The sequence below is a fragment of the Sitophilus oryzae genome, unplaced genomic scaffold (genome assembly GCF_002938485.1).
Source record: "Sitophilus oryzae breed Bouriz unplaced genomic scaffold, Soryzae_2.0 scaffold_829_pilon_pilon, whole genome shotgun sequence".
Lineage (NCBI taxonomy): Eukaryota > Metazoa > Arthropoda > Insecta > Coleoptera > Curculionidae > Sitophilus > Sitophilus oryzae.
Genome location: NW_022147449.1, coordinates 27,957 through 47,859, shown reverse-complemented (window position 1 = coordinate 47,859; position 19,903 = coordinate 27,957). Strand labels below are relative to the sequence as shown.

Below are 19,903 nucleotides of genomic sequence, written 5' to 3'. Positions count from 1 at the left end.
ACTTACAACAGTACAGTTATTATTCGTTTGAAAAAAACTAAACCCGCGCCCCTCTTGTTAGAAAGATAGCTGTAAAAATCAAAGATTGCCAAACCTGTTACATACCGCACGGTCTAGTTCTTCTTTGGCAGGCAACTTTCTCTCCACGGTGGCCGTCTTATCTTCGTCGGGACTCTGGTCGGATACCTCAGTGTCCGAAAAGTCCGGATTTATCGACTGGAACAGCGGCTTTGGCGGTTGACGCCTGGCCATCTGAGGCGTCAGCTGCTTCAAACTGATACTGTCGTAGGGCAAAACCATGGGAAACCCAGCTTTTCTTTGGGTATCCAACAAATCTTGCTCCAAAGCTATGATTCGGTCCTTCAAATTCTTAACCAACGCATTGTATTCGGTATCTTTTTCTTGTAACAGCTGCTGATAAAAATCTTCTCTGTGCAGCATATCCAGCTCCCTTTGTTGGAACTCCCTGACTAGTTGTTTCGCTTTGCTGTACTTTTTCTCTAGCGACTGGTATTGCGTTTGAGACTGTTCCAACATGTTTTGGTAGGTTTGCACTTCTTTTTTGGTGCCGGCCAATTCGCGCTCCGCTTCTCTTAGTCTGCTGTTGACTTGTTCGAATTTTTCGGAGTCGTCAGGTTTAATGCCGTTTTGTTCCATTATCTAAAAATATACAGAAACGTATAAATTCCTTATTAATACAAGAAAAACATAAAAATTATATAACAAAAGTTTTTCTGATTTCTATTGCAATCTAATTGTTGAATTTTATTCATTTTCAATATAATCGAAAAAATGACGTCAAGTTTTCTTAGAAACACCGGTGATTTACTATATTTTCTATTATTATCAATACTCAATTTTATACAATTTTATAATACATTTTTTTTCAATTTTATCTCAATTTTATAAAAAGAAATAATCCAAATCTAACATTTCAAGCTCAAAGTAATGAGGGCTCTGACATCACTTATGGAAAGTACCACACATTGCAACCAGAGCAAACAAATTTTAGCAGTGCTAGAGGGGAGAAATATTAAAATAACATTAATGTCCTAGTCACATAGTACATATTATATTGTATGACCGAAAAAAAGGAGTCCAGTTGGCTGGGAAATGACGATCGATGACATTTTCAATATAAATTACATATAAAATGGCAGCGATTTTCATTTCGTAGTCATCGCTGACGCCGTTTTTTTTTTCGAACATACCGATCATACGGTACATAATATAACATTATATAAGATAAATCAATATTTTAACGCATTAATAAAAGTAAAAAAATCAAAGAGGATTTACTATCAGTAAAATTACGGTACCGCAGATTTAGGGCGCTACAATATTAGTGGTATCTTTAGTGGCGCCCTCTGTTGCTTCACCCCTTAAATACTCATAATTTAGTCATAATTTTTAGGAGCCCGCCCGTTTAAACTACTGAGATTTAATGACTTTAATTGTATTTTTTGTACTTTCATAGTTAAGAAGTTCTGAACTTCCTTCACTTGTTTTCTTTGAAATTTTAAAGATATGATTGCGTGAATTGAACTTTGTCATAATTTTTTTATTATATAATTTTATAAATTTTATATTTTTTAATAATAAAGTTTAAATATAATAAAACACCGAATTTTGTGTGTAAATTATGGGGTTCTTTTATTTATATACATATATGTTGGTTTATATTTTTATTTTTGACTTTTGAATTTTTGTTTTTTTCGTTAAAGTATTTCAATAAATCATAATAAAAAAATGTTTCAAATATAAACAGAAGAGATAAAAGTTTTACTAGTTCTTTATTTAAAGAAAAAGTTTACATTAAGTGCGGTGTTATGTGTTTTCCCAGGTGTCACCAAACGGAAACGTTTGTACATATATCTTATCTTTTTGTTTGGTTTTGAAGGTTTAGACCATGTCATTTCTTTTCATCCTGTTAAGAGTATTAAGATTTCGATAAAATCCATCGTTTTTTCAGTGCGATATTACCACAATATGTCAGACAAAAAGAGGAGGCATAAAGGCGTGCCTCTGGACACATACAAGAACAAATGAGATGGATATACAGGGTTTGTCGGATATAGAAAACAAAGCGCCTTTCTTTAAACACTAAACAATCAATTTGAATTTAAAAAATTACACATATTAAGTGATACATATTTATTTACAATTTTTACAATTTAATATAGAATGCAAATAGAAATAAAAAGTAAAATTGTTAATAAAGATGTATCAATTAATAATAACAATTTATCAAATATATTGGTGACCCGCGAAAACGCATAATGTAACACCGCATTAAGATACCGTAAAATGGGGTGAATAGAAACATAGGGGTGAATAGAAACAAAATTTCTGAAAAAAATCAAATCACGATTAAAAATATTCAAAGTAAAAAGAGTCGACATATCTAATTTTTCTATTATTGGTAATACACAATAAAATGTAAAAACTATATTTTTATCTGTGGCAGCACTGTTTCTGTCAATCAGCTAATCAATAAATGTGAGATCGATTTATCACCTATTTTGTATGGCGCGAAAACTTTATAAATAAAATATTTATTTTTAAAGTAATACTTAAGCTGGTACATGTAAGTTGTTATATTATATGTATTGTTAATTATTGCTAAACCTACTTAGATATGTAATAATTATCAGTTTCTAATCACCTTGTTGGAAATAGAATAGATAAAAACCTTTACATCAATGTGTGTTTCTATTCTCCCGAATAGCAGGTGAATAGAAACACAAAAGTTATTTTTATTTAAAATTTATATGCATGTTTTTCAAAAATCAAATTATATGTATACGCAAAGAACAAACAAAGACCCATGTTTTAAAATATTCGGGAACATAATACCACATTTTTATCAACTGGTATATCGCTAATAGCCTACGAAACTGTTTCTATTCACCCCATTTTACGGTACAACCAAAAAATAAATTAAAAGAAATATATGTATAATACATTCGTTTTAACAGTACCATTTCGTTTTCCGAATTTGGAATACTTTGCCCACTATAAACTATTGTAAAAAAGACAGATACAATTTTTACCTACCTTCGACTTCAGGCGAGTAACCTCATGCTCAGACAACTTTAACTTGCGCTGTGTCTGCACCAACACACAACAAATGTTAATAACAAAACAAACAAGTAAAAATCAAAACAAATTTAATTAGTATGAACGAAATACATTAAAAAAACTAAACGTTTAATGATCAATGCATGCAAATAATCCACATATGTTATCATGATGCTAATGCAGTAAACAAAAAAAACAACATACAATCTCAAAACATAAAGATGATAAAAACAAAATATAGTATCTTACCTCTTGCAAGAGATTTCTTAAAGATTCTGAGTTATCCTGTTCATTGTCAAAGAGGCTTTCGTGATTCACTGTCGGACTAACTGGACCATCACTAACACTAGTATTTGTCGATCCTAGAAGAAATTAATAAGAGTTACATTTTCCATTTATCATTATTATAATGAATTATAATTATTGTAATCGCAAAACATTTTCCAATGCACGTCATCAAATAATATCGACATTGACACTAAAGTCTATAAACCTGACTAAATGAAATTTTGGCAAAAATGTTTAAATTTGTTGTATAATTTAAGATACCGAGCAGCTCTTCATTTTACTTTATAGAGCAAATGATTGTAACAGATATTTTATTTAGATTAAAGCTGCAAAAATTAGTTTAAACCTTTATTATCGCTATGTTGGTCACATTGCGCGTTTTCAGCAATGTTGTCCTTTATTATTTGACAATTATCCTAATGTTAGTCATTATTTTGTATAATATCGTGTTGTTGTTGAATCTTTGTGAGTAAATTCCTGAAAACCGCGATCAATTGTTCCTTACATTCATTACGACGAAGTTTATATGATCTAAGGTAAAAACTGACCACACCACATTAGACCTTACCTGTTAGTTGAACAGTGCTGGCGTCGCTTTGCTGCTGTTCTGCCTCCAACATCCTCTGTCTCCTTTCTTCCCGTTCCTTATCGGCTTGTAACGATTGCCGAATAAGTTGGGCCACTTCGCTGTTTTCCGGATCCCGCTCTCTGCCGATGCTAAATTTGACCAATCCAGACGTGTTCCTCAGCACGCTGGCCGCGTAGGCTTGCGTCACGCCGACCAAACTCTTCCCGTCCACCTCTATAATCTGATCGTTTACTTGGATGCGGCCGTCCTTTGCTGCTGCACCGTTGGCGGTTATCGTTTTAACGAAAATACCTATAAAGTATCTTTGTTAACTAATACGGAGCGATCAACATTGATTGAAATAGTTGATTGCAATACTGTGATTTTAGGATTAGTGATTGGTACTGATACTAAAATAAATTATCAATTGATGAATTTTAGTAAATAATGTCATTATTAATGTTGTTAACTTTTCTTAATCTTCTTGAAAAAAATAAGTTATGACTTTGTTTTTTGTGAAATCGACATATTTGTAAATGTAAAAAATTACTATTTTTCAACTATAGCGTTCGTTCAACATGGAAAAGGAATGTTTACATAATCGAAGCTTATTTTCATCCCAGAGTTCATAACAAGCAGGTTAAAAATGGAAAGTAGTTTGTGAAAATCTTTATAAATTAAAAAAAGTTACACAATTGCTGAAAATTGTTATGCACTAAAAGTAAATCGATGGGTTATTTAAAATTTTTAATGGAAAAAAAACCTTATCGAATCTTACCTTATCTTATTTAAACAAAGTGTAAAAGATCCGATCTCCAAAATAAAAAAAAAGTTTCAGTATCTAAAGCGGTTCAGTTATGGCGTGTTATGTGTTAAAAAGTTGAGTTTTTAAATTATCGCAATTACTGACGTTTTCTCGTTATAAAAAAAATGGACACCCTAACGATATCCTTATAATTTCATTTCAGATGCTCAGAAACATATCTAATGATTTTCTCTAGTTATCTTTTCGAAAAAAAAAGTCTTAAAAATAAGCGGTTTGCGATCGTGATTTGACTTTACTTACGTTTCTCTCACACCAACTTAATAAGATATAATACAGACCCAAAAGTAACAGTTGCCAGCACGGTATATCAAAATACTATGTGAAAGTAACAACCTGACATGGTACAATAGGATAAAGGTACATTTTGGTACATTAAGGCACAGAATATCTAGCTACGCAACAGAAAAATACTCGAAATGAAAGAGCTAAAATTGCACAAATAGAATACTAGATGGCGCGACAATATCATAATCAGAATATAATTAGAAATTTTGAACTTTCGGTTTTGGATCGACGGCTCGTCGACGGCCTTATAGCTCGGCTAAATATGCACAGTTGCCAGATTTAAAAAGACTTGAATTGGCATCCCATTCTTTTTATTGTGTATAATGCAGTATGTGTTTCTTTCTATTCTTCTTTTCTTGTCAGATACACTTATATTAATTATTCCTTTGGCTATTAAAATAGTTTTAAGTATATTATTACAAAACATATACATTTTTTATATACACTACCTTATAATGTTAACTAAGAAAATACCTTTAATTACCTTTAAAATTAATAATATACAGGGCGATTGATAGTAATATTTATTAATGCTGGAACGTTAGTAATGAAATATAAGTTTAATAATAATGGAAATAATTTATTAAAATGCAGTACAAAAAATGTTAACTAACTAAAAAATACTATAATAACAAATTTCTTCCGTTTGCCACATTATTTATATAGACCTAGGTAGATTTTAAAAAATGACAGATACAATTAATAATATATTAGTTCGGCATAAAAGTTGCTGTAACTACATCGAACAATAAATTAAAATTCGTAGAATAAATTAAAATTATTAATTAAACAAATCTTTATAAAGAAACGCAAGTATACCAAATTTGGACCCAATCGAACTCCAGGAAATAATATCATAATAGTGTACTATATTATGGTACCACTCGATATGCTTTAATGTACCATAATATTGCAATGTCACCGAAGATTCGTAGTATACCAAATTTAAGAACAATCGAACGCCATGAAATGGTATCGTAATATGGTACTACATTAAGGTACCACTTTATATACATCATAGTTCAATCATATTTCAATGTAACCGAAGATACGTAGTATACCAAGTTTGAGCCCAATCGAACGCCAGGAAATGGTATCGTAATATGGTACTATATTAAGATACCACTTTATATGCATCATAGTACCATCATATTACAATGTTACCGAAAATACGTAGTATCCCAAGTTTAAGCCCAATCGAACGCCATGTACGTAATATAGTACTATATTATGGTACCAGTTGATATGCTTCATGGTACCATAATAATGCAATGTCATCAAAAATACGCAAGTATATATCAAATATGAGCTCAATCGAACGCCAGGAAATGGTATTGAAATATGGTACTATATTAAGGTACCACTTTATATGCATCATTGTACCATCATATTACAATGTAACCGAAGATACGTAGTATAACAAGTTTAAGCCCAATCGAACGCCAGGAAATGGTATCGTAATATGGTACTATATTATGGTACCTCTTATTATGCTCCATGGTACCATAATATTACAATATCACCGAAGATACGTAGTATCCCAAATTTAAGCCCAATCGAACACCATGTACATAATATGGTACTATATTATGGTACCAGATGATATGCATCATAGTACCATCATATTACAATGTCACCGAAAATACGTAGAATACAAGTTTAAGCCCTATTGCCGCCATGTACCTAATATTGCTGTCATCAAATATGGTACTATAGAAGGTACCACTTTATATGCTCCATGGTACCATGATATTACAATGTCACTGAAGATATAGTATACCAAGTTTAAGCCCAATCGAAAAATAGTACTATATTATGGTATCACTTGATATGCTTCTGAAAAAAACGACGTCCAGTTGGCTGGAAAAGGACGATCGATGACATTTCCCATATAAATTTACATATAAAATGACAGCGATATTCATTTCATAGCTATCGCTAACGCCGTTTTTTCCCGATTATACGATATGAACTTGGTATGAACACAATCGAACGTCAGGAAGTGGTATCATAATAGTAGAACAATACTTATTATATTGTCGCCGAATTACAATGAAAATTCAGGATTCAATTATACAATCAAACGTCAGGAAGTGATTATAATTTAGCTCATAAGATTTAATTCCAACTAACATGGCAAACTGAAAAAAAACAGCACTGATCTATTTTAATATGTTTAAATGATGTAGCAAATTTGAAGGTAGGCTTTATCAGGAAGTATTACGATATGAATGACACAATGGCAACACTGCACAAAATTCTTTTAAATTTTGTTTGTAGAAAACTGTTTTCTTTTAAATTAATTGCCCTCTATTATGTAGTAGCGAAACTACCACATCAAAATATCTGATTTGGAGACAGGCTTTTAAAGCCTGTCTCCTTTTGCTACCTACAATTTTATACATGTAACGAGGCTTCTGTTGCGTAGCTAGATATTCTGTGATTAAGGCCAGATAAAGGTACATTTTGCTTTGTAATGTTATAAAAATAGGTAGAATTTCATACTACTAATTTCAAGTGTAATTTATTGTATTTTCTGGATACCTTCAAAGAAACATTTTTTAGAATAAAACCAGCAAAAATAAAGCACTAATTCATTACAATACACCAAAACACTTTACTTTTGCACTGGATGCACGTTTCGCTAACCATATTAGCATCATCAGCAGATGCAAAGGTGAAGTCTTTTGGTGGATTGTGACGAATTAGTGTTTTATTTTTGCTGTTGTCACACCATAAGTTCCAACCCTCAACTGTAATGGAACTGTAATGGAACTGTAATGCGTTTTATTATCATTGTTATCAAAATTAATTATGAGCATGTAACCCAACCTGTATTTATTTTTAATACACACAATAATTAAATTATAATAAATTAAATTTACAGAAAACCTTCCCTCGTTTCCTTTAAATTGATTGGTTTTAGTAATAGTAATTGGTAATCTACCTAATTTTTCTAGACCGGCATCTGCTCCTACTCCCATTCCGATAATACTCAAACCAAGGCCTTCAGGACCTTTGATAAGTTCAACAGGAAAAACTTCCATTTTCTCCACTCTTTTCTCCAATTCATATTCCGCAGAAGCTGCCACAGGATCAACATCTTCGTTTCTCCTTTAATTATAAAATATATAACCTTAAAATCAAACTGATATAATAGCCACACATACCTGTCATAGTCTGATATACTAAAAGTGGAAAAAACCCTGATTGGTTCCACGGAAAAATTAACTTTGGTGGGCTTAGGAACGTAAACTGGATAATCGAGATCGTCATCTTCTTCTTCTGGAGGGAGACCAGGGACTTCCATCCAGAAGTGACCGTCTTCGTAATAATGAACTCCATGTTCTACGCCTATGATCTGTACAGGTTTAGGCACGTAATCCGTGGTTTCGTCACTTACAGTTTCGATATTGTTAGTTTCTGATATACTCGTCACCGAATCTAAAATAAATCCAATGTTACACGCTAGAGAAAAATCAGATATTGTGATTTAATCACTGAAAAAATCATGTAAATAACTGTTACCAAAAGTTGTATAAAACTGTCACGCAATCACGACTTTTGGTAACGTTTTAGATTTTTACGATATCGCTGTATAGCAAATGTCGAAGACTGAAGACTGAGGCCTTTGTAGTATCAGTGATCACTGACTACTTTACTGCTTATTGCAACTGACTGCAACTTATTACAACAAACATCTGAAATCAAACCGTAACGAAAAACAGATATTTTGTTTAGATAAACAGATATTTTGTTTAGATATAGGTTGTAAAATTATTTACTTATTTATTAGTTTTATTGTTTTGAATTCTCCAAAGAGTGTTTACCTATTTTTAAAATGAACAAAAAGAGAATATTAAGTAAATTGTGGAAGTTTTTGAGCCGTTAAATGAAAATATTGCGACTTGTAATATGTGTAAATTAACATTTCATATAAGACCTCTACGTCAAACTTAAGGATGCATATAAAAAGTAAGCACCATATACAATCACAATTTAACTTCAATAAATCTGTCAAAAGCCGACAATAAAAATAAAGTAGCGAGTAAGCGCATTTAGGAAACAATTAATAGTTTGCTTTAAAAATAATATTGAACCGAAATAGCAGACTGATAGTCGTGATTACAACAAACTTGTAGATCAGTTGATATGATATCCTGCATTAACTATAACCATGGAACAGTATGAAAGTCGTGATCACGTCGCTGTTTTATATCACTGATATTAAAAAATCACGGTATCAGTTAACAGCGTGATTTAAAAATTACGGTATCGGTCCTCCTATTACACAGAGAACATTCTAGTTGCAGATGTATAAATACTATTTTAAATATATAAGCATCACTAGTTCTAGTAGTTAAGCTTGATTTTCATGCGTCCATTATCCGTTGATACGATGGGATTGTCCGACGGCGCACACTGGTCGAAATCGCTACTTTACAGTGCAAATATTAGGAAACCCTAAAGATGCGTAGTTGGCTGTGACCTATGAAATGCGAAAAAGGAAGGTCTAAAGATGGCGCAGGTGACATATTTTTTTGCGAAATAGCTGTCTTTGTTGTATTTTATTAATTAGATAACAGGTAGTAATTGTATGAAGTCATTCATACTTAAAAATTGAAATAATATTTAATCATTAATATTGACTGCAATCTAGTAATGTCTGCAAACGTGAATCAACGTGTTTGTGATTTATGTTGTTTTGCTGGGAATTTGTAATAGTTAGGACCAAATTTTGGTGAGCAAATAATTTTTTGTCTATTATTTTTTCAACAAAACTAAACTGGTGATTAAAACAAAAATTATATTTCTTTTCTTCAGGTTTCGCAAAGGTAAACCATACCTTGTCCGGTCGTGTTCGATACAATTTTTTCAAGATTTAGAAGGCTTTTTGGTAAGACATTTTCTTATATAATTAACTGCTACTAGGTGCACGGTTCGGAGTAACACACATTTATCTAATAGATATGTCGTTGACAAGAAGGGAGCTTTATGAAGTTTGGCGACGGAAAAGTGGTCTTAAATAAAAAAATTCGGCGGTCCTTTCATATGCTATTCGCCGACTTGGTATACCCGAAGACAAAGAGACAACAACCAAACCAAAAGTATCTTGTAGTGAAGCGCACAGCAAATAGTTTCACTAGGAAACTGCAATAAAAGTGGAAAAGAGTCTTATAGAATTCTAAGTCGATTCGAAACAAATAATTCAGATTGGTTAAATGACAACATAGTTTTTGATCCAGATGAACAAACCAAATTTTGTTAATCTAGTATTCTCTTTCTGTTATCTCTAGGTTTTTTCAATAATTATATGTGCAAGAGAAAAACTTATTAATTCTTAACCCTTGTGTCTCACTTCCCTGGAAGCGTGGGGGTATATGTTATCGTTAAAATCTTAATTGGGAATGGGGACAAGAAGCACATCATTTTAAAAATCTGATCGAGTACTTTAGCCTTCCAGATTATGTTCCTAGTAGCCTGTCATGTCATTTTTTTTACAGTATGTCACCATTTTTTTGACGATAATAGGAAGTACGATTTTAGAATTGTAAAGTACTCGATGAGACCTTCAAAATGATGTGCATCTTGCACCTCTTTTCATTTAATATTCTCAGGGTAACATTCACCCCTCCTAAGGGGTTGAAACATGAAGGCTAACACTTTTATTTGTATTTTTAGATTTATCTTGTCATTTTATGGTATATTCAGTATAAACTAGGTTAAAATTTTCGTCTTACTAATATCGAACATTTTTTGCATCGTAAAGTAGCGATTGCGACCAGTGTGCGGCGCTCTGATTGGTCATAGCGATTTCGCGCAACTTTTTTCATCCGTAATTTTTTTACTCCAGCCCGTCAAAGCCCGACAAGATCGTACCATAACGTTTTGACTTTTGACACTTTTTGGACAAGTTTAATCTAACTTTAATAAAAAAATATAATAGTACAAGAGCTAGCACCGTCGGGAAAGCGAGAATTTTAAGAAAGCCGGTTCTTTAATATATATTTTGCTATGCTCTCCTGACCAAAGTGCGGGACAGTCTGGCTGCCGGTAGACTATTGCGGTTAACTACTGCGCATCACATCTGTACAGGGTATCCTATTTTCGTGTGTTTTATGGGATTTCTCGTTTATGAGTAGAGATACAATGATGCGATTTTCACATTACTTTGCTACTTTTTTTTATCAAACTATGCTACACATAGGTTTGTCCTAACCTCCTTAGTTCCTGTAATACAGGGTGAATTTCTGAGGCGCAATAATGAACAGATGTTGAATACAGATATGATGCGCAGTAGTGAACGCAACGTCTACCGGCAGTCAGACGGTCCGCACTCTGTTCAGGAGAGCATAGCAAAAGATATATTAAAGAACCGGTTTCTTAAAATTCTCTTTCGAAAATGTTTCTAGCTCTTAGACTGTAAGTAAAACAGCGATATCGTTATGGAAATGAAAATATAAAATGACACCAATGAAAGGAGGCATGAAAATGCAATAAATTTAAAAACTGCGTAATTTTCTAACCAATCGAAGACTAAATTCAACCAATATAATTAACATCGTATCGTCGGATAACGGATGCATGCAAATCAACCTTTAGTCTGTTTTCGTACCAATTAAACCAGAGTCAGATGCAGAAACGCTGGCGTCAAATTTGTGACTTAAAAACTCTTCTTCGTCCTGCGTCGAAAGGTCTAAACTAGAAGTCGATTCGTAATACTGTGAGAGAGGTTCGATTTCCTTTTTATTATCCTGGCTGTCGAGAAATCTTTGAATATGCAGTTCATTTGAATCGGGAGCTGAACTAGATTCTGGAGCTGATTCTTCTTGTAGAGACGGTGGACCTAAAATTTCAAAGTTGTCAGCGACATATTTCATTTTTGAGAAACTAGAAGTGGATATTCTAAACTATAAAATCCACTATAATCTTGAACTGAAATTATGTTTAATGTTGAAGTGTTACACAGCCCTTTGACTTGTGTAGTATATATCGTATATAGGGTGATTCACGGCGATGGCACGTTGGACGTTTATGGAGAATCGGTTATAGACTTTTTTCTGAAAATTTGGATATTTTCATAAAGGCACCTGCTCCATCTTTCTAAAATATTTTCAGCATTACAGTGTCGCCGCATCATTTGAAAAGTGGTAGCGTCTTGCTCATTTTAAACGGAACACCCCGTATATTATTATATTTTTGGAAACTACTTTCATATCTCATAATTTTTCTATTATACTAACCTATACCTCTAATAATTTTTGAGATAAAAAATAAAATGTGTAAAATTGGCATAAACATTACGAAATAAAAATTTATAAAGTTGAAATTTGGGTTATAAGTTAACGAAAGTCTATATTCGATCTGTCTAAATAAACCAATTGGATATTACACAGGGAGAGAAAAATATTATTTATTTCTGTTTGTTATAAAATTACTCAAATCTTTGTTATTTTAAATTCAACCTTTTGTATATGAATCAAAAAATCAAAAGGCTAATAATTTTTTTTTCACCACCAGCTTTTCAACGATATATCATGTTCGTATACCTAAATCTTCTATTAGAGCTATTTATATTTAAAAATTAATAATTCTATTATCATAGTTTCATTTAAAGAATTTCGCTACCATGATAATTTTAGAAATTTAGCATGTAAACTCTAATTGATACTTATCCTCCTCCTCCTTCTGGTGCCTTCTCTGTTGAGGTTGGCCATTAATATGGCATATGACTCTCTGTCCAAAGCTTGGTGAATGAGGGTATTTCCGTCGGTGTGAGTCCAATCTCTTATGTTACGTAGCCATGATTTCTTTTTCCTCCCCATGCTACGTATTCTATTGAATTGTTTTCCTTCTATTATGAGCTGTATTTCTCCATATTCTGAGTGCCGCATTAGGAAGGTATAGGTAGGAAGGTAGGAAGTCTTTATGATTTTAATTGTGCCTGTTAGGTGTGCACGAGTTTTCTTTCTGTTTAAAACTTCACAGTTTGATGTTCTGGAGGTCCAACTTATCGTCAGCATCCGAGGATACATCCACATTTCAAACGCATTAAGACGTTTAATGTTTTAGCGTCCATGTTTCGCATCCATATTGAAGTATGGGCCAAATATAATAAGAGATACCGGGACCGGGTATTCCATTTAAAATAACAAATATATATAACGATATTTTGAGATATGGAAGTAGTTTGGAAAAATATAATAATATACCGGGTATTCCATTTAAAATAACAAAGATTCTACCACTTTTAATACGAAGCGACAACGCTGTAACGCTAAAAACAACTTAGATAGATGAAGCAAATGATAATCCAAATTTTCAAAAAAATGCTATCACCGGTTTTCCAAAAATGTCGAACGTGCCATGGCCGTGAATCATCCTGTATATCGCTAGTAGTTATCAAGATCAAGCAAAAACTAAATTAACATCATTAAACCACAGAGCACCAGTGTGGCACCGGTCTCAATAATTTTTGCAGCTTAAATGGAGCTCAGATTCCGACATGTTACATAACATAAAATAGAGAATATCTAGGTAGGTACTCGAAGTTACATGTAGATGGTCCTTAGCCATCCCAAGATTGACATGAAGAACATGCGAAAGCCCGTCATCGGCCGCCTAAATCAGTTGACGCTAGAGTGATTTCATCATGCGCTATTTCATTTAATGTTGTCCAGTAAACCCGATTATTTCAGTAACTTTAGTAATGTTTGGTTTTTACTTGATAATGATATAATAAAGTAGAAACGTTAGAAATTTCAATATGTCAGTCCAAGAAGATATTTTATTTCATAATTCGCAAACACCATTGGCTACCACCTTCAAACATACCTAAACTATCATTTAACGATACAGGACCAGAAGAATCGTGAACTGAAGCAGTTATAGAGTCTTGTAAAAGAGAATTTGTGTTAGGTAACCATTTTTGAACTTTAGGATCTTTTGTGTTTAACAGTCTTGTAACCTCTTGTGCTTCTTCATCTGATAAAAGATCAGGTCTAAAAATTAAAAGTTAGGTTAAGTCAAAGTCCTTGTGCAGAAATAAAAATTCTAGCACTGACGTTGTGTGTTATGGAAGGTATGACTTTAAAAGATATATTTAATATGACCATTGCCCAAGACACATTTTACAAAAAAAAATACATTTACATACATCACATTATTTCCCTGTTACCTTTCTTTTAAAACACAGTAAAGGAAGAATGTTACAATAGTAAACCCGGCTGACACATGTACTGAAACATCAAGCAATAAAAGTGTTACATGTAAGTAGTGTAAAAAAACCCGAAATTGTGTTGTTAAAAACAACAGTCACCATAACCTCAGTTTACTTGGTTTAACTCACCTAATTCTTTTCTCCAGAATTCTTTATGAAAACAGGGCGTTATGGAACAAAATAATAATTAATTACATTATCTTTAACTTAACGTATCAATACAACTAAAATTAGTCTAAACTTATTATCAGTATGATATTTTTATAAAATTTAAAATACAGCGATACAACTCGCCGCAAAATATTTTGCGAAATATTTTACCTTTTATTATGCCATATCTTTAATTAACTTCATAATATGTGATGCTTAGTAATATTTTTTTAAGAATAATTAAATAGAGTACAAATAAATCAGTAATGCTAAATAACATTTATTGGAACAACTTTCTGAATTGATTTCATTTGACGTAATATTGGTTGTATTACAAAATACATATAACTGGTACACTCTAACAAATGTTGTGACTAGAAAATGTTTCATGTCGATTACATAGTGGTTATGAATGTAATGCAAATGAGGCAGCCAGGGGTTGAACTCTATAACGAAATAGCGATCGGTAACGATGAAGAATACTGTCGCTTGCCGTTTAGTTTGTACGGCCAAGGTCAGTATTCTTCATCGCTACCGATCGTTATTTAGTTCAGAGTTCCAGCCCAGGCCACATACCAATTTTACCACGGGATACAATAGCAATTATATAATTCTATGGTAAATTAATTTGATTATACTGCTGAACATAAAAACCGAGTCAAATTTTTTTTATATTCAAAAATTAAAGGTGGAAGGTCTTGGGTGGACACACTTTGACATATTTGAGTTTGTTGCGTTTTTCGGTGTATATTTTGTATTATTTATTGTTCATTTTTTAATTGGCATTATGCAAAGTGTATAAATCTGGAAAGATATTGTGTCAAGACTTGAGATTCTCTGAATCTTAGAAAAAGCCTAAAAAGTAGTTACTAGTGCAGCTTGAGAATAACACCAGACTAAAAACGAGAAAAATATTGTACCACACAAAGTTCTTTTAATTACAAATAAGTAAGGGTTACTAACCTCTAAGTGGGGAGATAGGATGAGTCAAAAAGTACCTCATGCTTGCACCTAAAGCTTGCCTGACAGATAACGTAATGGTATGAATCAACACAATTCTAGTCTGTATGTAGCATACCAGTTGTATATGTATCATGAGATGGAATTTGTATAGGCTTGGTGCATTTCAGTTGATTTTTAAAATTTCGACAGCAGCGCTCGGCACGGCAGAAATCAGAACTTGTAGGCTCTGTAGTCCCGGTTACCCTTAACGTTGATAGCAGTGAAGCAATATTGAAATCATGGCTTTGCCATATATTCAAAGTTTAGTTTTTACTAGTGCAGTTATTGAAACTATAAAATCCTCACGTAACAAGTTTGGGTGATATAACGCTGTTTCGGGTAGTAAAAATTAAGTGTAAAAGAACCTAAATTGGGCGAGGCGCTATGTTGTGACAATTTCAAATGGTAATAAAGTTACCGAAAAAATGTCGTGAACCCATAGTGTATAATATCGTGGTTGTCGGGTGCAATAACACTCAATTCCTGTCCTCTATTCGCCAATTTCAAGTTCCAGAGCTTTACGCCCTGGGCTACTCAGAACGGTTCTGAAAGGAGCTGTGCGCGATAGCCTGGTGTCTCCATATGGCGCGGAACAGTTCTGAACTTTATGACTCAATTGAATGGAGTGAGAGTACCGCGTTCTTGAACAGTTCAGAGCTGCACAACTGCGTGAACGGAGGACAGTAAATACAACTCTCCTGGAACAACATTTCACAACTTCTCAGCTTTTTCACACCGATTTGTTCAAAAGCAAAAATGGATTCAGGCAGTTCGACATAACAAGTGAGTAAACAAAGCGCCCATTAGGTACATAATCAAAAAATTAAATATGCAAATACAGGGTGTCCCAGAAATCAGTGCAAGTATTTTAAGGGGTTGTAGATCTCAATAAAAGAAACATATTTTAATAAGTCCAAAATAACGGAGTTATTTTACTTTGAAAATTTCCAAAAAAGATGATTTTTTGATAAAATTTTGAGAACCACTGGATCTTTTCTGGATTTTCTTTCTTGTAAATTTAATCTAATACCTACGTTGCCATATTATCAAGAAATTATGTTTTTTAACTAAAAAATAAAAAAAAATCCAAAAAATTTCGAATTTTTAATTTTTTTTTCGCGAAAAAACCTCATAGGCGTGTTTCTGGGGTTGAACTATACTACCAGTTAAAATACTTGCACTTATTTCTGGGACACCCTGTTTTATTATGAGGATAAAATATAATTTGATCACTATTAATAGTATACTTCTTTTTAATCAACTATTGGCTTAAATTTCTTATAGACGTGTTTTAAAATTATAATTATGTAAATTTCGTTACAGTCCAAATAGTCCTAGTTGTTATGTCCCGACTAGTAAAACCGGTGCATACAAACTATGATCGCTATCGTAGCAGGCGTGTTATTACTAATCCAAAAAGTTTTATTAGCTTGACAAAATATTTATAATACACGTTAGACCTTCTGAGGATATCAAAATAATACACGTTAGACCTTCTGAGGATATCAAAAAATTTACTTTTTTATTTTTTTTTAATTTTTTAAAATACTTTCCAAATATTATTATATATATATATTAACACATTTTTCGGGTATTCGCTATTTAAAACCAGTGTATTTATTTGGTTGGCTGTTTACGATATTCTCCGATGGTGGCAGCACGGGCGGAGAATGCACCAAGCCTATAATATTACACCAATCAGTCCCATTATTATGAAAAGACAAAGATGAAAAATTTCAGGATCGAGAAGCAACAAATTTTTGATCAAGGTTTGAATACTCACTTTGCGCTAAGTAAATTCTCCGCCTCATCCGGCGTCATCACGTCAATGACTTTTTCAGTTTTAGTAGGCTGTTCGAGCTCAATGTCACTAGCGTCAGCGTACTCCACGTCGTTCGCGTCCAAAATATTCGCCTCCGACCTTTGATTCTCCGGCGTCTTCACATGTTTATCATTCTGCAACACCTCCCGACTGATTATGAAAGGTTCCGGCCTGACCGAGCGTGATTCGCACTCGCGTTCGTTCTTCAAAAACTTCTGACAGCTGTTATCGAAGCTCTCCTGGCTCTCCAATTCCGATAATACCGAATTGAGTATCGGCGCTTGACTGTTGTACATAATATCCGAGTCGATCGAATGCTGGGCCGGTATAACCGTTACCTGGGAGGCGTCGGAATCAGTCGAGGTGACCGATTTCTGGTGAATCACCGTGGGTGATCGGTAAGGAACCGCGTAGTCTGCATCGGAGTCCGTAGGAGATACCGTCTTGTCGAAATCTAGGTTTCTCTTTTCGGGCACCTAAATTATTAATTAAAACCAAATATATCAGTTAAATATTCTTTCTTTTAGTAGGACAATAACAAAGCTGTTTTCTAGTAAAAATACCCATTATAAACCTATAGATATTATAGGGTGTGTGCAAAAAGATTGGCAGCAAATGATTTTGTGTTTATGTGGAATTTCTTCAGCATACCCATGAACAAAAAAAACTGTCAGGGCGGGAAATTACAAAAAAATCATCTTTACTAATAAAAAGAGTGGGGGATTTAGCGACAAAATATCGAAAAAGCCAAAGAGAAAATTTATTTAGAATTTCTTTTTACGTCTATGTACAGGGTGGGTCAAATTCGACGCTTGTAAATGGAAACACCCTTTTCTATAGGAGATAGACAAAAACTAATATCGGTGTCTGGAGCTCAATTTTTGTTAAAAACGTGATGGTGAAAACCGCATATCGATATCTGTTTGGTGTTTTTCAAAAATATGCATTTTTAACAAATCGCTGTAACTTTTTTGCTATGGAAAATTTTGTATTTTTACGAAAACATTTCCAAAGCACCTTTTTAGGTAGAATTTAATGGTTTAAGTATAATTTTTTAAAAATTAATAATTTAAGAATTATTAACAGAAAATTTGATTTTTTATATGGGACACCCTGTATATTTTTAATTTACTGAAAAGAATTTTAAATTACCTTTCCAAAAATATAACACACTTGATATTTTGCTCGGTTCCCCTTCGAGATATCGAGTATATAAAAATTCGCCCGCTTTAATTAAGTAGGCTTTGAACGGCACCAGCTGTAATGCAAAAAAATTCTAGCTGTGAGCATCAGTTAAAACGAAAATAATATTTGCTATGATAGATGCAAAATTTTATAACAATTTAAAATATATTTAACCAACATCAATACATTTAAACTATATCTAATAACTATAAAAATAAATAGCAAACCAAGACAGGAGATTTTGCTACAGGTGTTCGACATATCGACCGTCTTCTGTTATGGACAGACAGGGCAGTTTCTCGCGGAATTCATTAACTCAGTAGGGGTGAAAGATACCCTCTCATAGCTGCTAAGTATTTCTAATTCTTGTCTAGATTATACGAAAGAATAAGGAACCTTTATTCTTCCGCAAATATATCCATAGGATTAGATCCATGGGCACTAAATCAGGCGGCCTGGACGGCCAACGGCTGGTATCTTGGTTAGCTATTCAATTATTCTTGAAACTGGCTGCAAAAATTTGCTGATAACTTTAGCGTTCAGAGGCGGTACGTCGTCTTGCTGGAAAAATATGTTTTCGAGTTCCATTAAGGGCATATCATCAATAAGGGATCCAAAGCCTACTAGTTAAAAGTGGCGAACTTTTAAAATTTCTGTATTTCTAAGGGGATTATAACAAAATATCAACTGTGCTATATTTTTGGAAAGGTAATTTTAAATTCTTTTTAGTTAATTAAAAATATAGAGGCTGTCCCAAATATAAAAACTATTTTTCTGTTGATAACTCTTAAATTATTAATTTTAAAAAAATTATACTTAAAGAAAAATACAAAATTTTCCATAGCAAAAAAGTTACAGCGATTTGTTAAAAATGCAAATTTTTGAAAAACACCCCGTAACTCCGAAACGGTAACAGATATTGATATGCAGTTTTCACCATCATCTTTTTGATAAAAATTGAGCTCCAGACACCGATATTAGTTTTTCTCTATCTCCTATAGAAAAGGGTGTTTCCATTTAAAAGCGTCGAATTTGACCCACCCTGTAGAGAGTTTCATACATAAATAGGGACTTGATTCCTTTAGGAAAATGATTTCTAACGCATTAATTTGATTTTACTGTTCCCCAAAGAATTGAAAAAAAAAATTAAAAATGTTCTTTTTCAGATTACCGAGGTTGCAATATGGCCTATAGAAAATAATAAGTTGGACCTAATGCGTTCAAGTAACTTTAAAGACTTTCTTTGACATTTTGACATTTTTCTTTTCAAGTATTGCAATTGCAACAAATTTGGTTCCTTAAAAAAATTACATTTTTGAGTTGGTAGCGATTATTTACAGGACAACAAAGAAAAAAATTAATAAAAAATATTCCCGTTGCTTTTATTTTCTTACTTATATCAGAGTACCTAAACCGACGAATAGCGACAGTCCCGTTTTCAATTTTCTTTGCGGCTGCGCGAAATAAGTAGGTTAT

The 19,903-nt window shown here is 32.9% G+C and overlaps 1 protein-coding gene across 6 annotated transcripts in view; it reads right to left on the bottom strand.

Moving 5' to 3' along the window:
• The window catches only part of LOC115889701 (neurabin-1), a 61,256-nt gene that overhangs the window by 13,559 nt on the left and 27,794 nt on the right, over positions 1–19,903 (bottom strand). For 4 of the 6 annotated variants that reach the window (XM_030909760.1, XM_030909757.1, XM_030909762.1 and 1 more), the window contains exons 4-13: positions 17,204–17,718; positions 14,398–14,418; positions 13,884–14,050; positions 11,665–11,895; positions 8,219–8,492; positions 7,996–8,162; positions 3,938–4,249; positions 3,331–3,443; positions 3,058–3,111; positions 106–660 (exon numbers count right to left, since the gene is read on the bottom strand). In XM_030909760.1, coding sequence (XP_030765620.1) covers positions 106–660; positions 3,058–3,111; positions 3,331–3,443; positions 3,938–4,249; positions 7,996–8,162; positions 8,219–8,492; positions 11,665–11,895; positions 13,884–14,050; positions 14,398–14,418; positions 17,204–17,718 — 2,409 coding nt within the window. The remainder of the gene's footprint in view (positions 1–105; positions 661–3,057; positions 3,112–3,330; positions 3,444–3,937; positions 4,250–7,995; positions 8,163–8,218; positions 8,493–11,664; positions 11,896–13,883; positions 14,051–14,397; positions 14,419–17,203; positions 17,719–19,903) is intronic. The other 2 variants (XM_030909761.1, XM_030909758.1) reach the window with 2 other exon arrangements.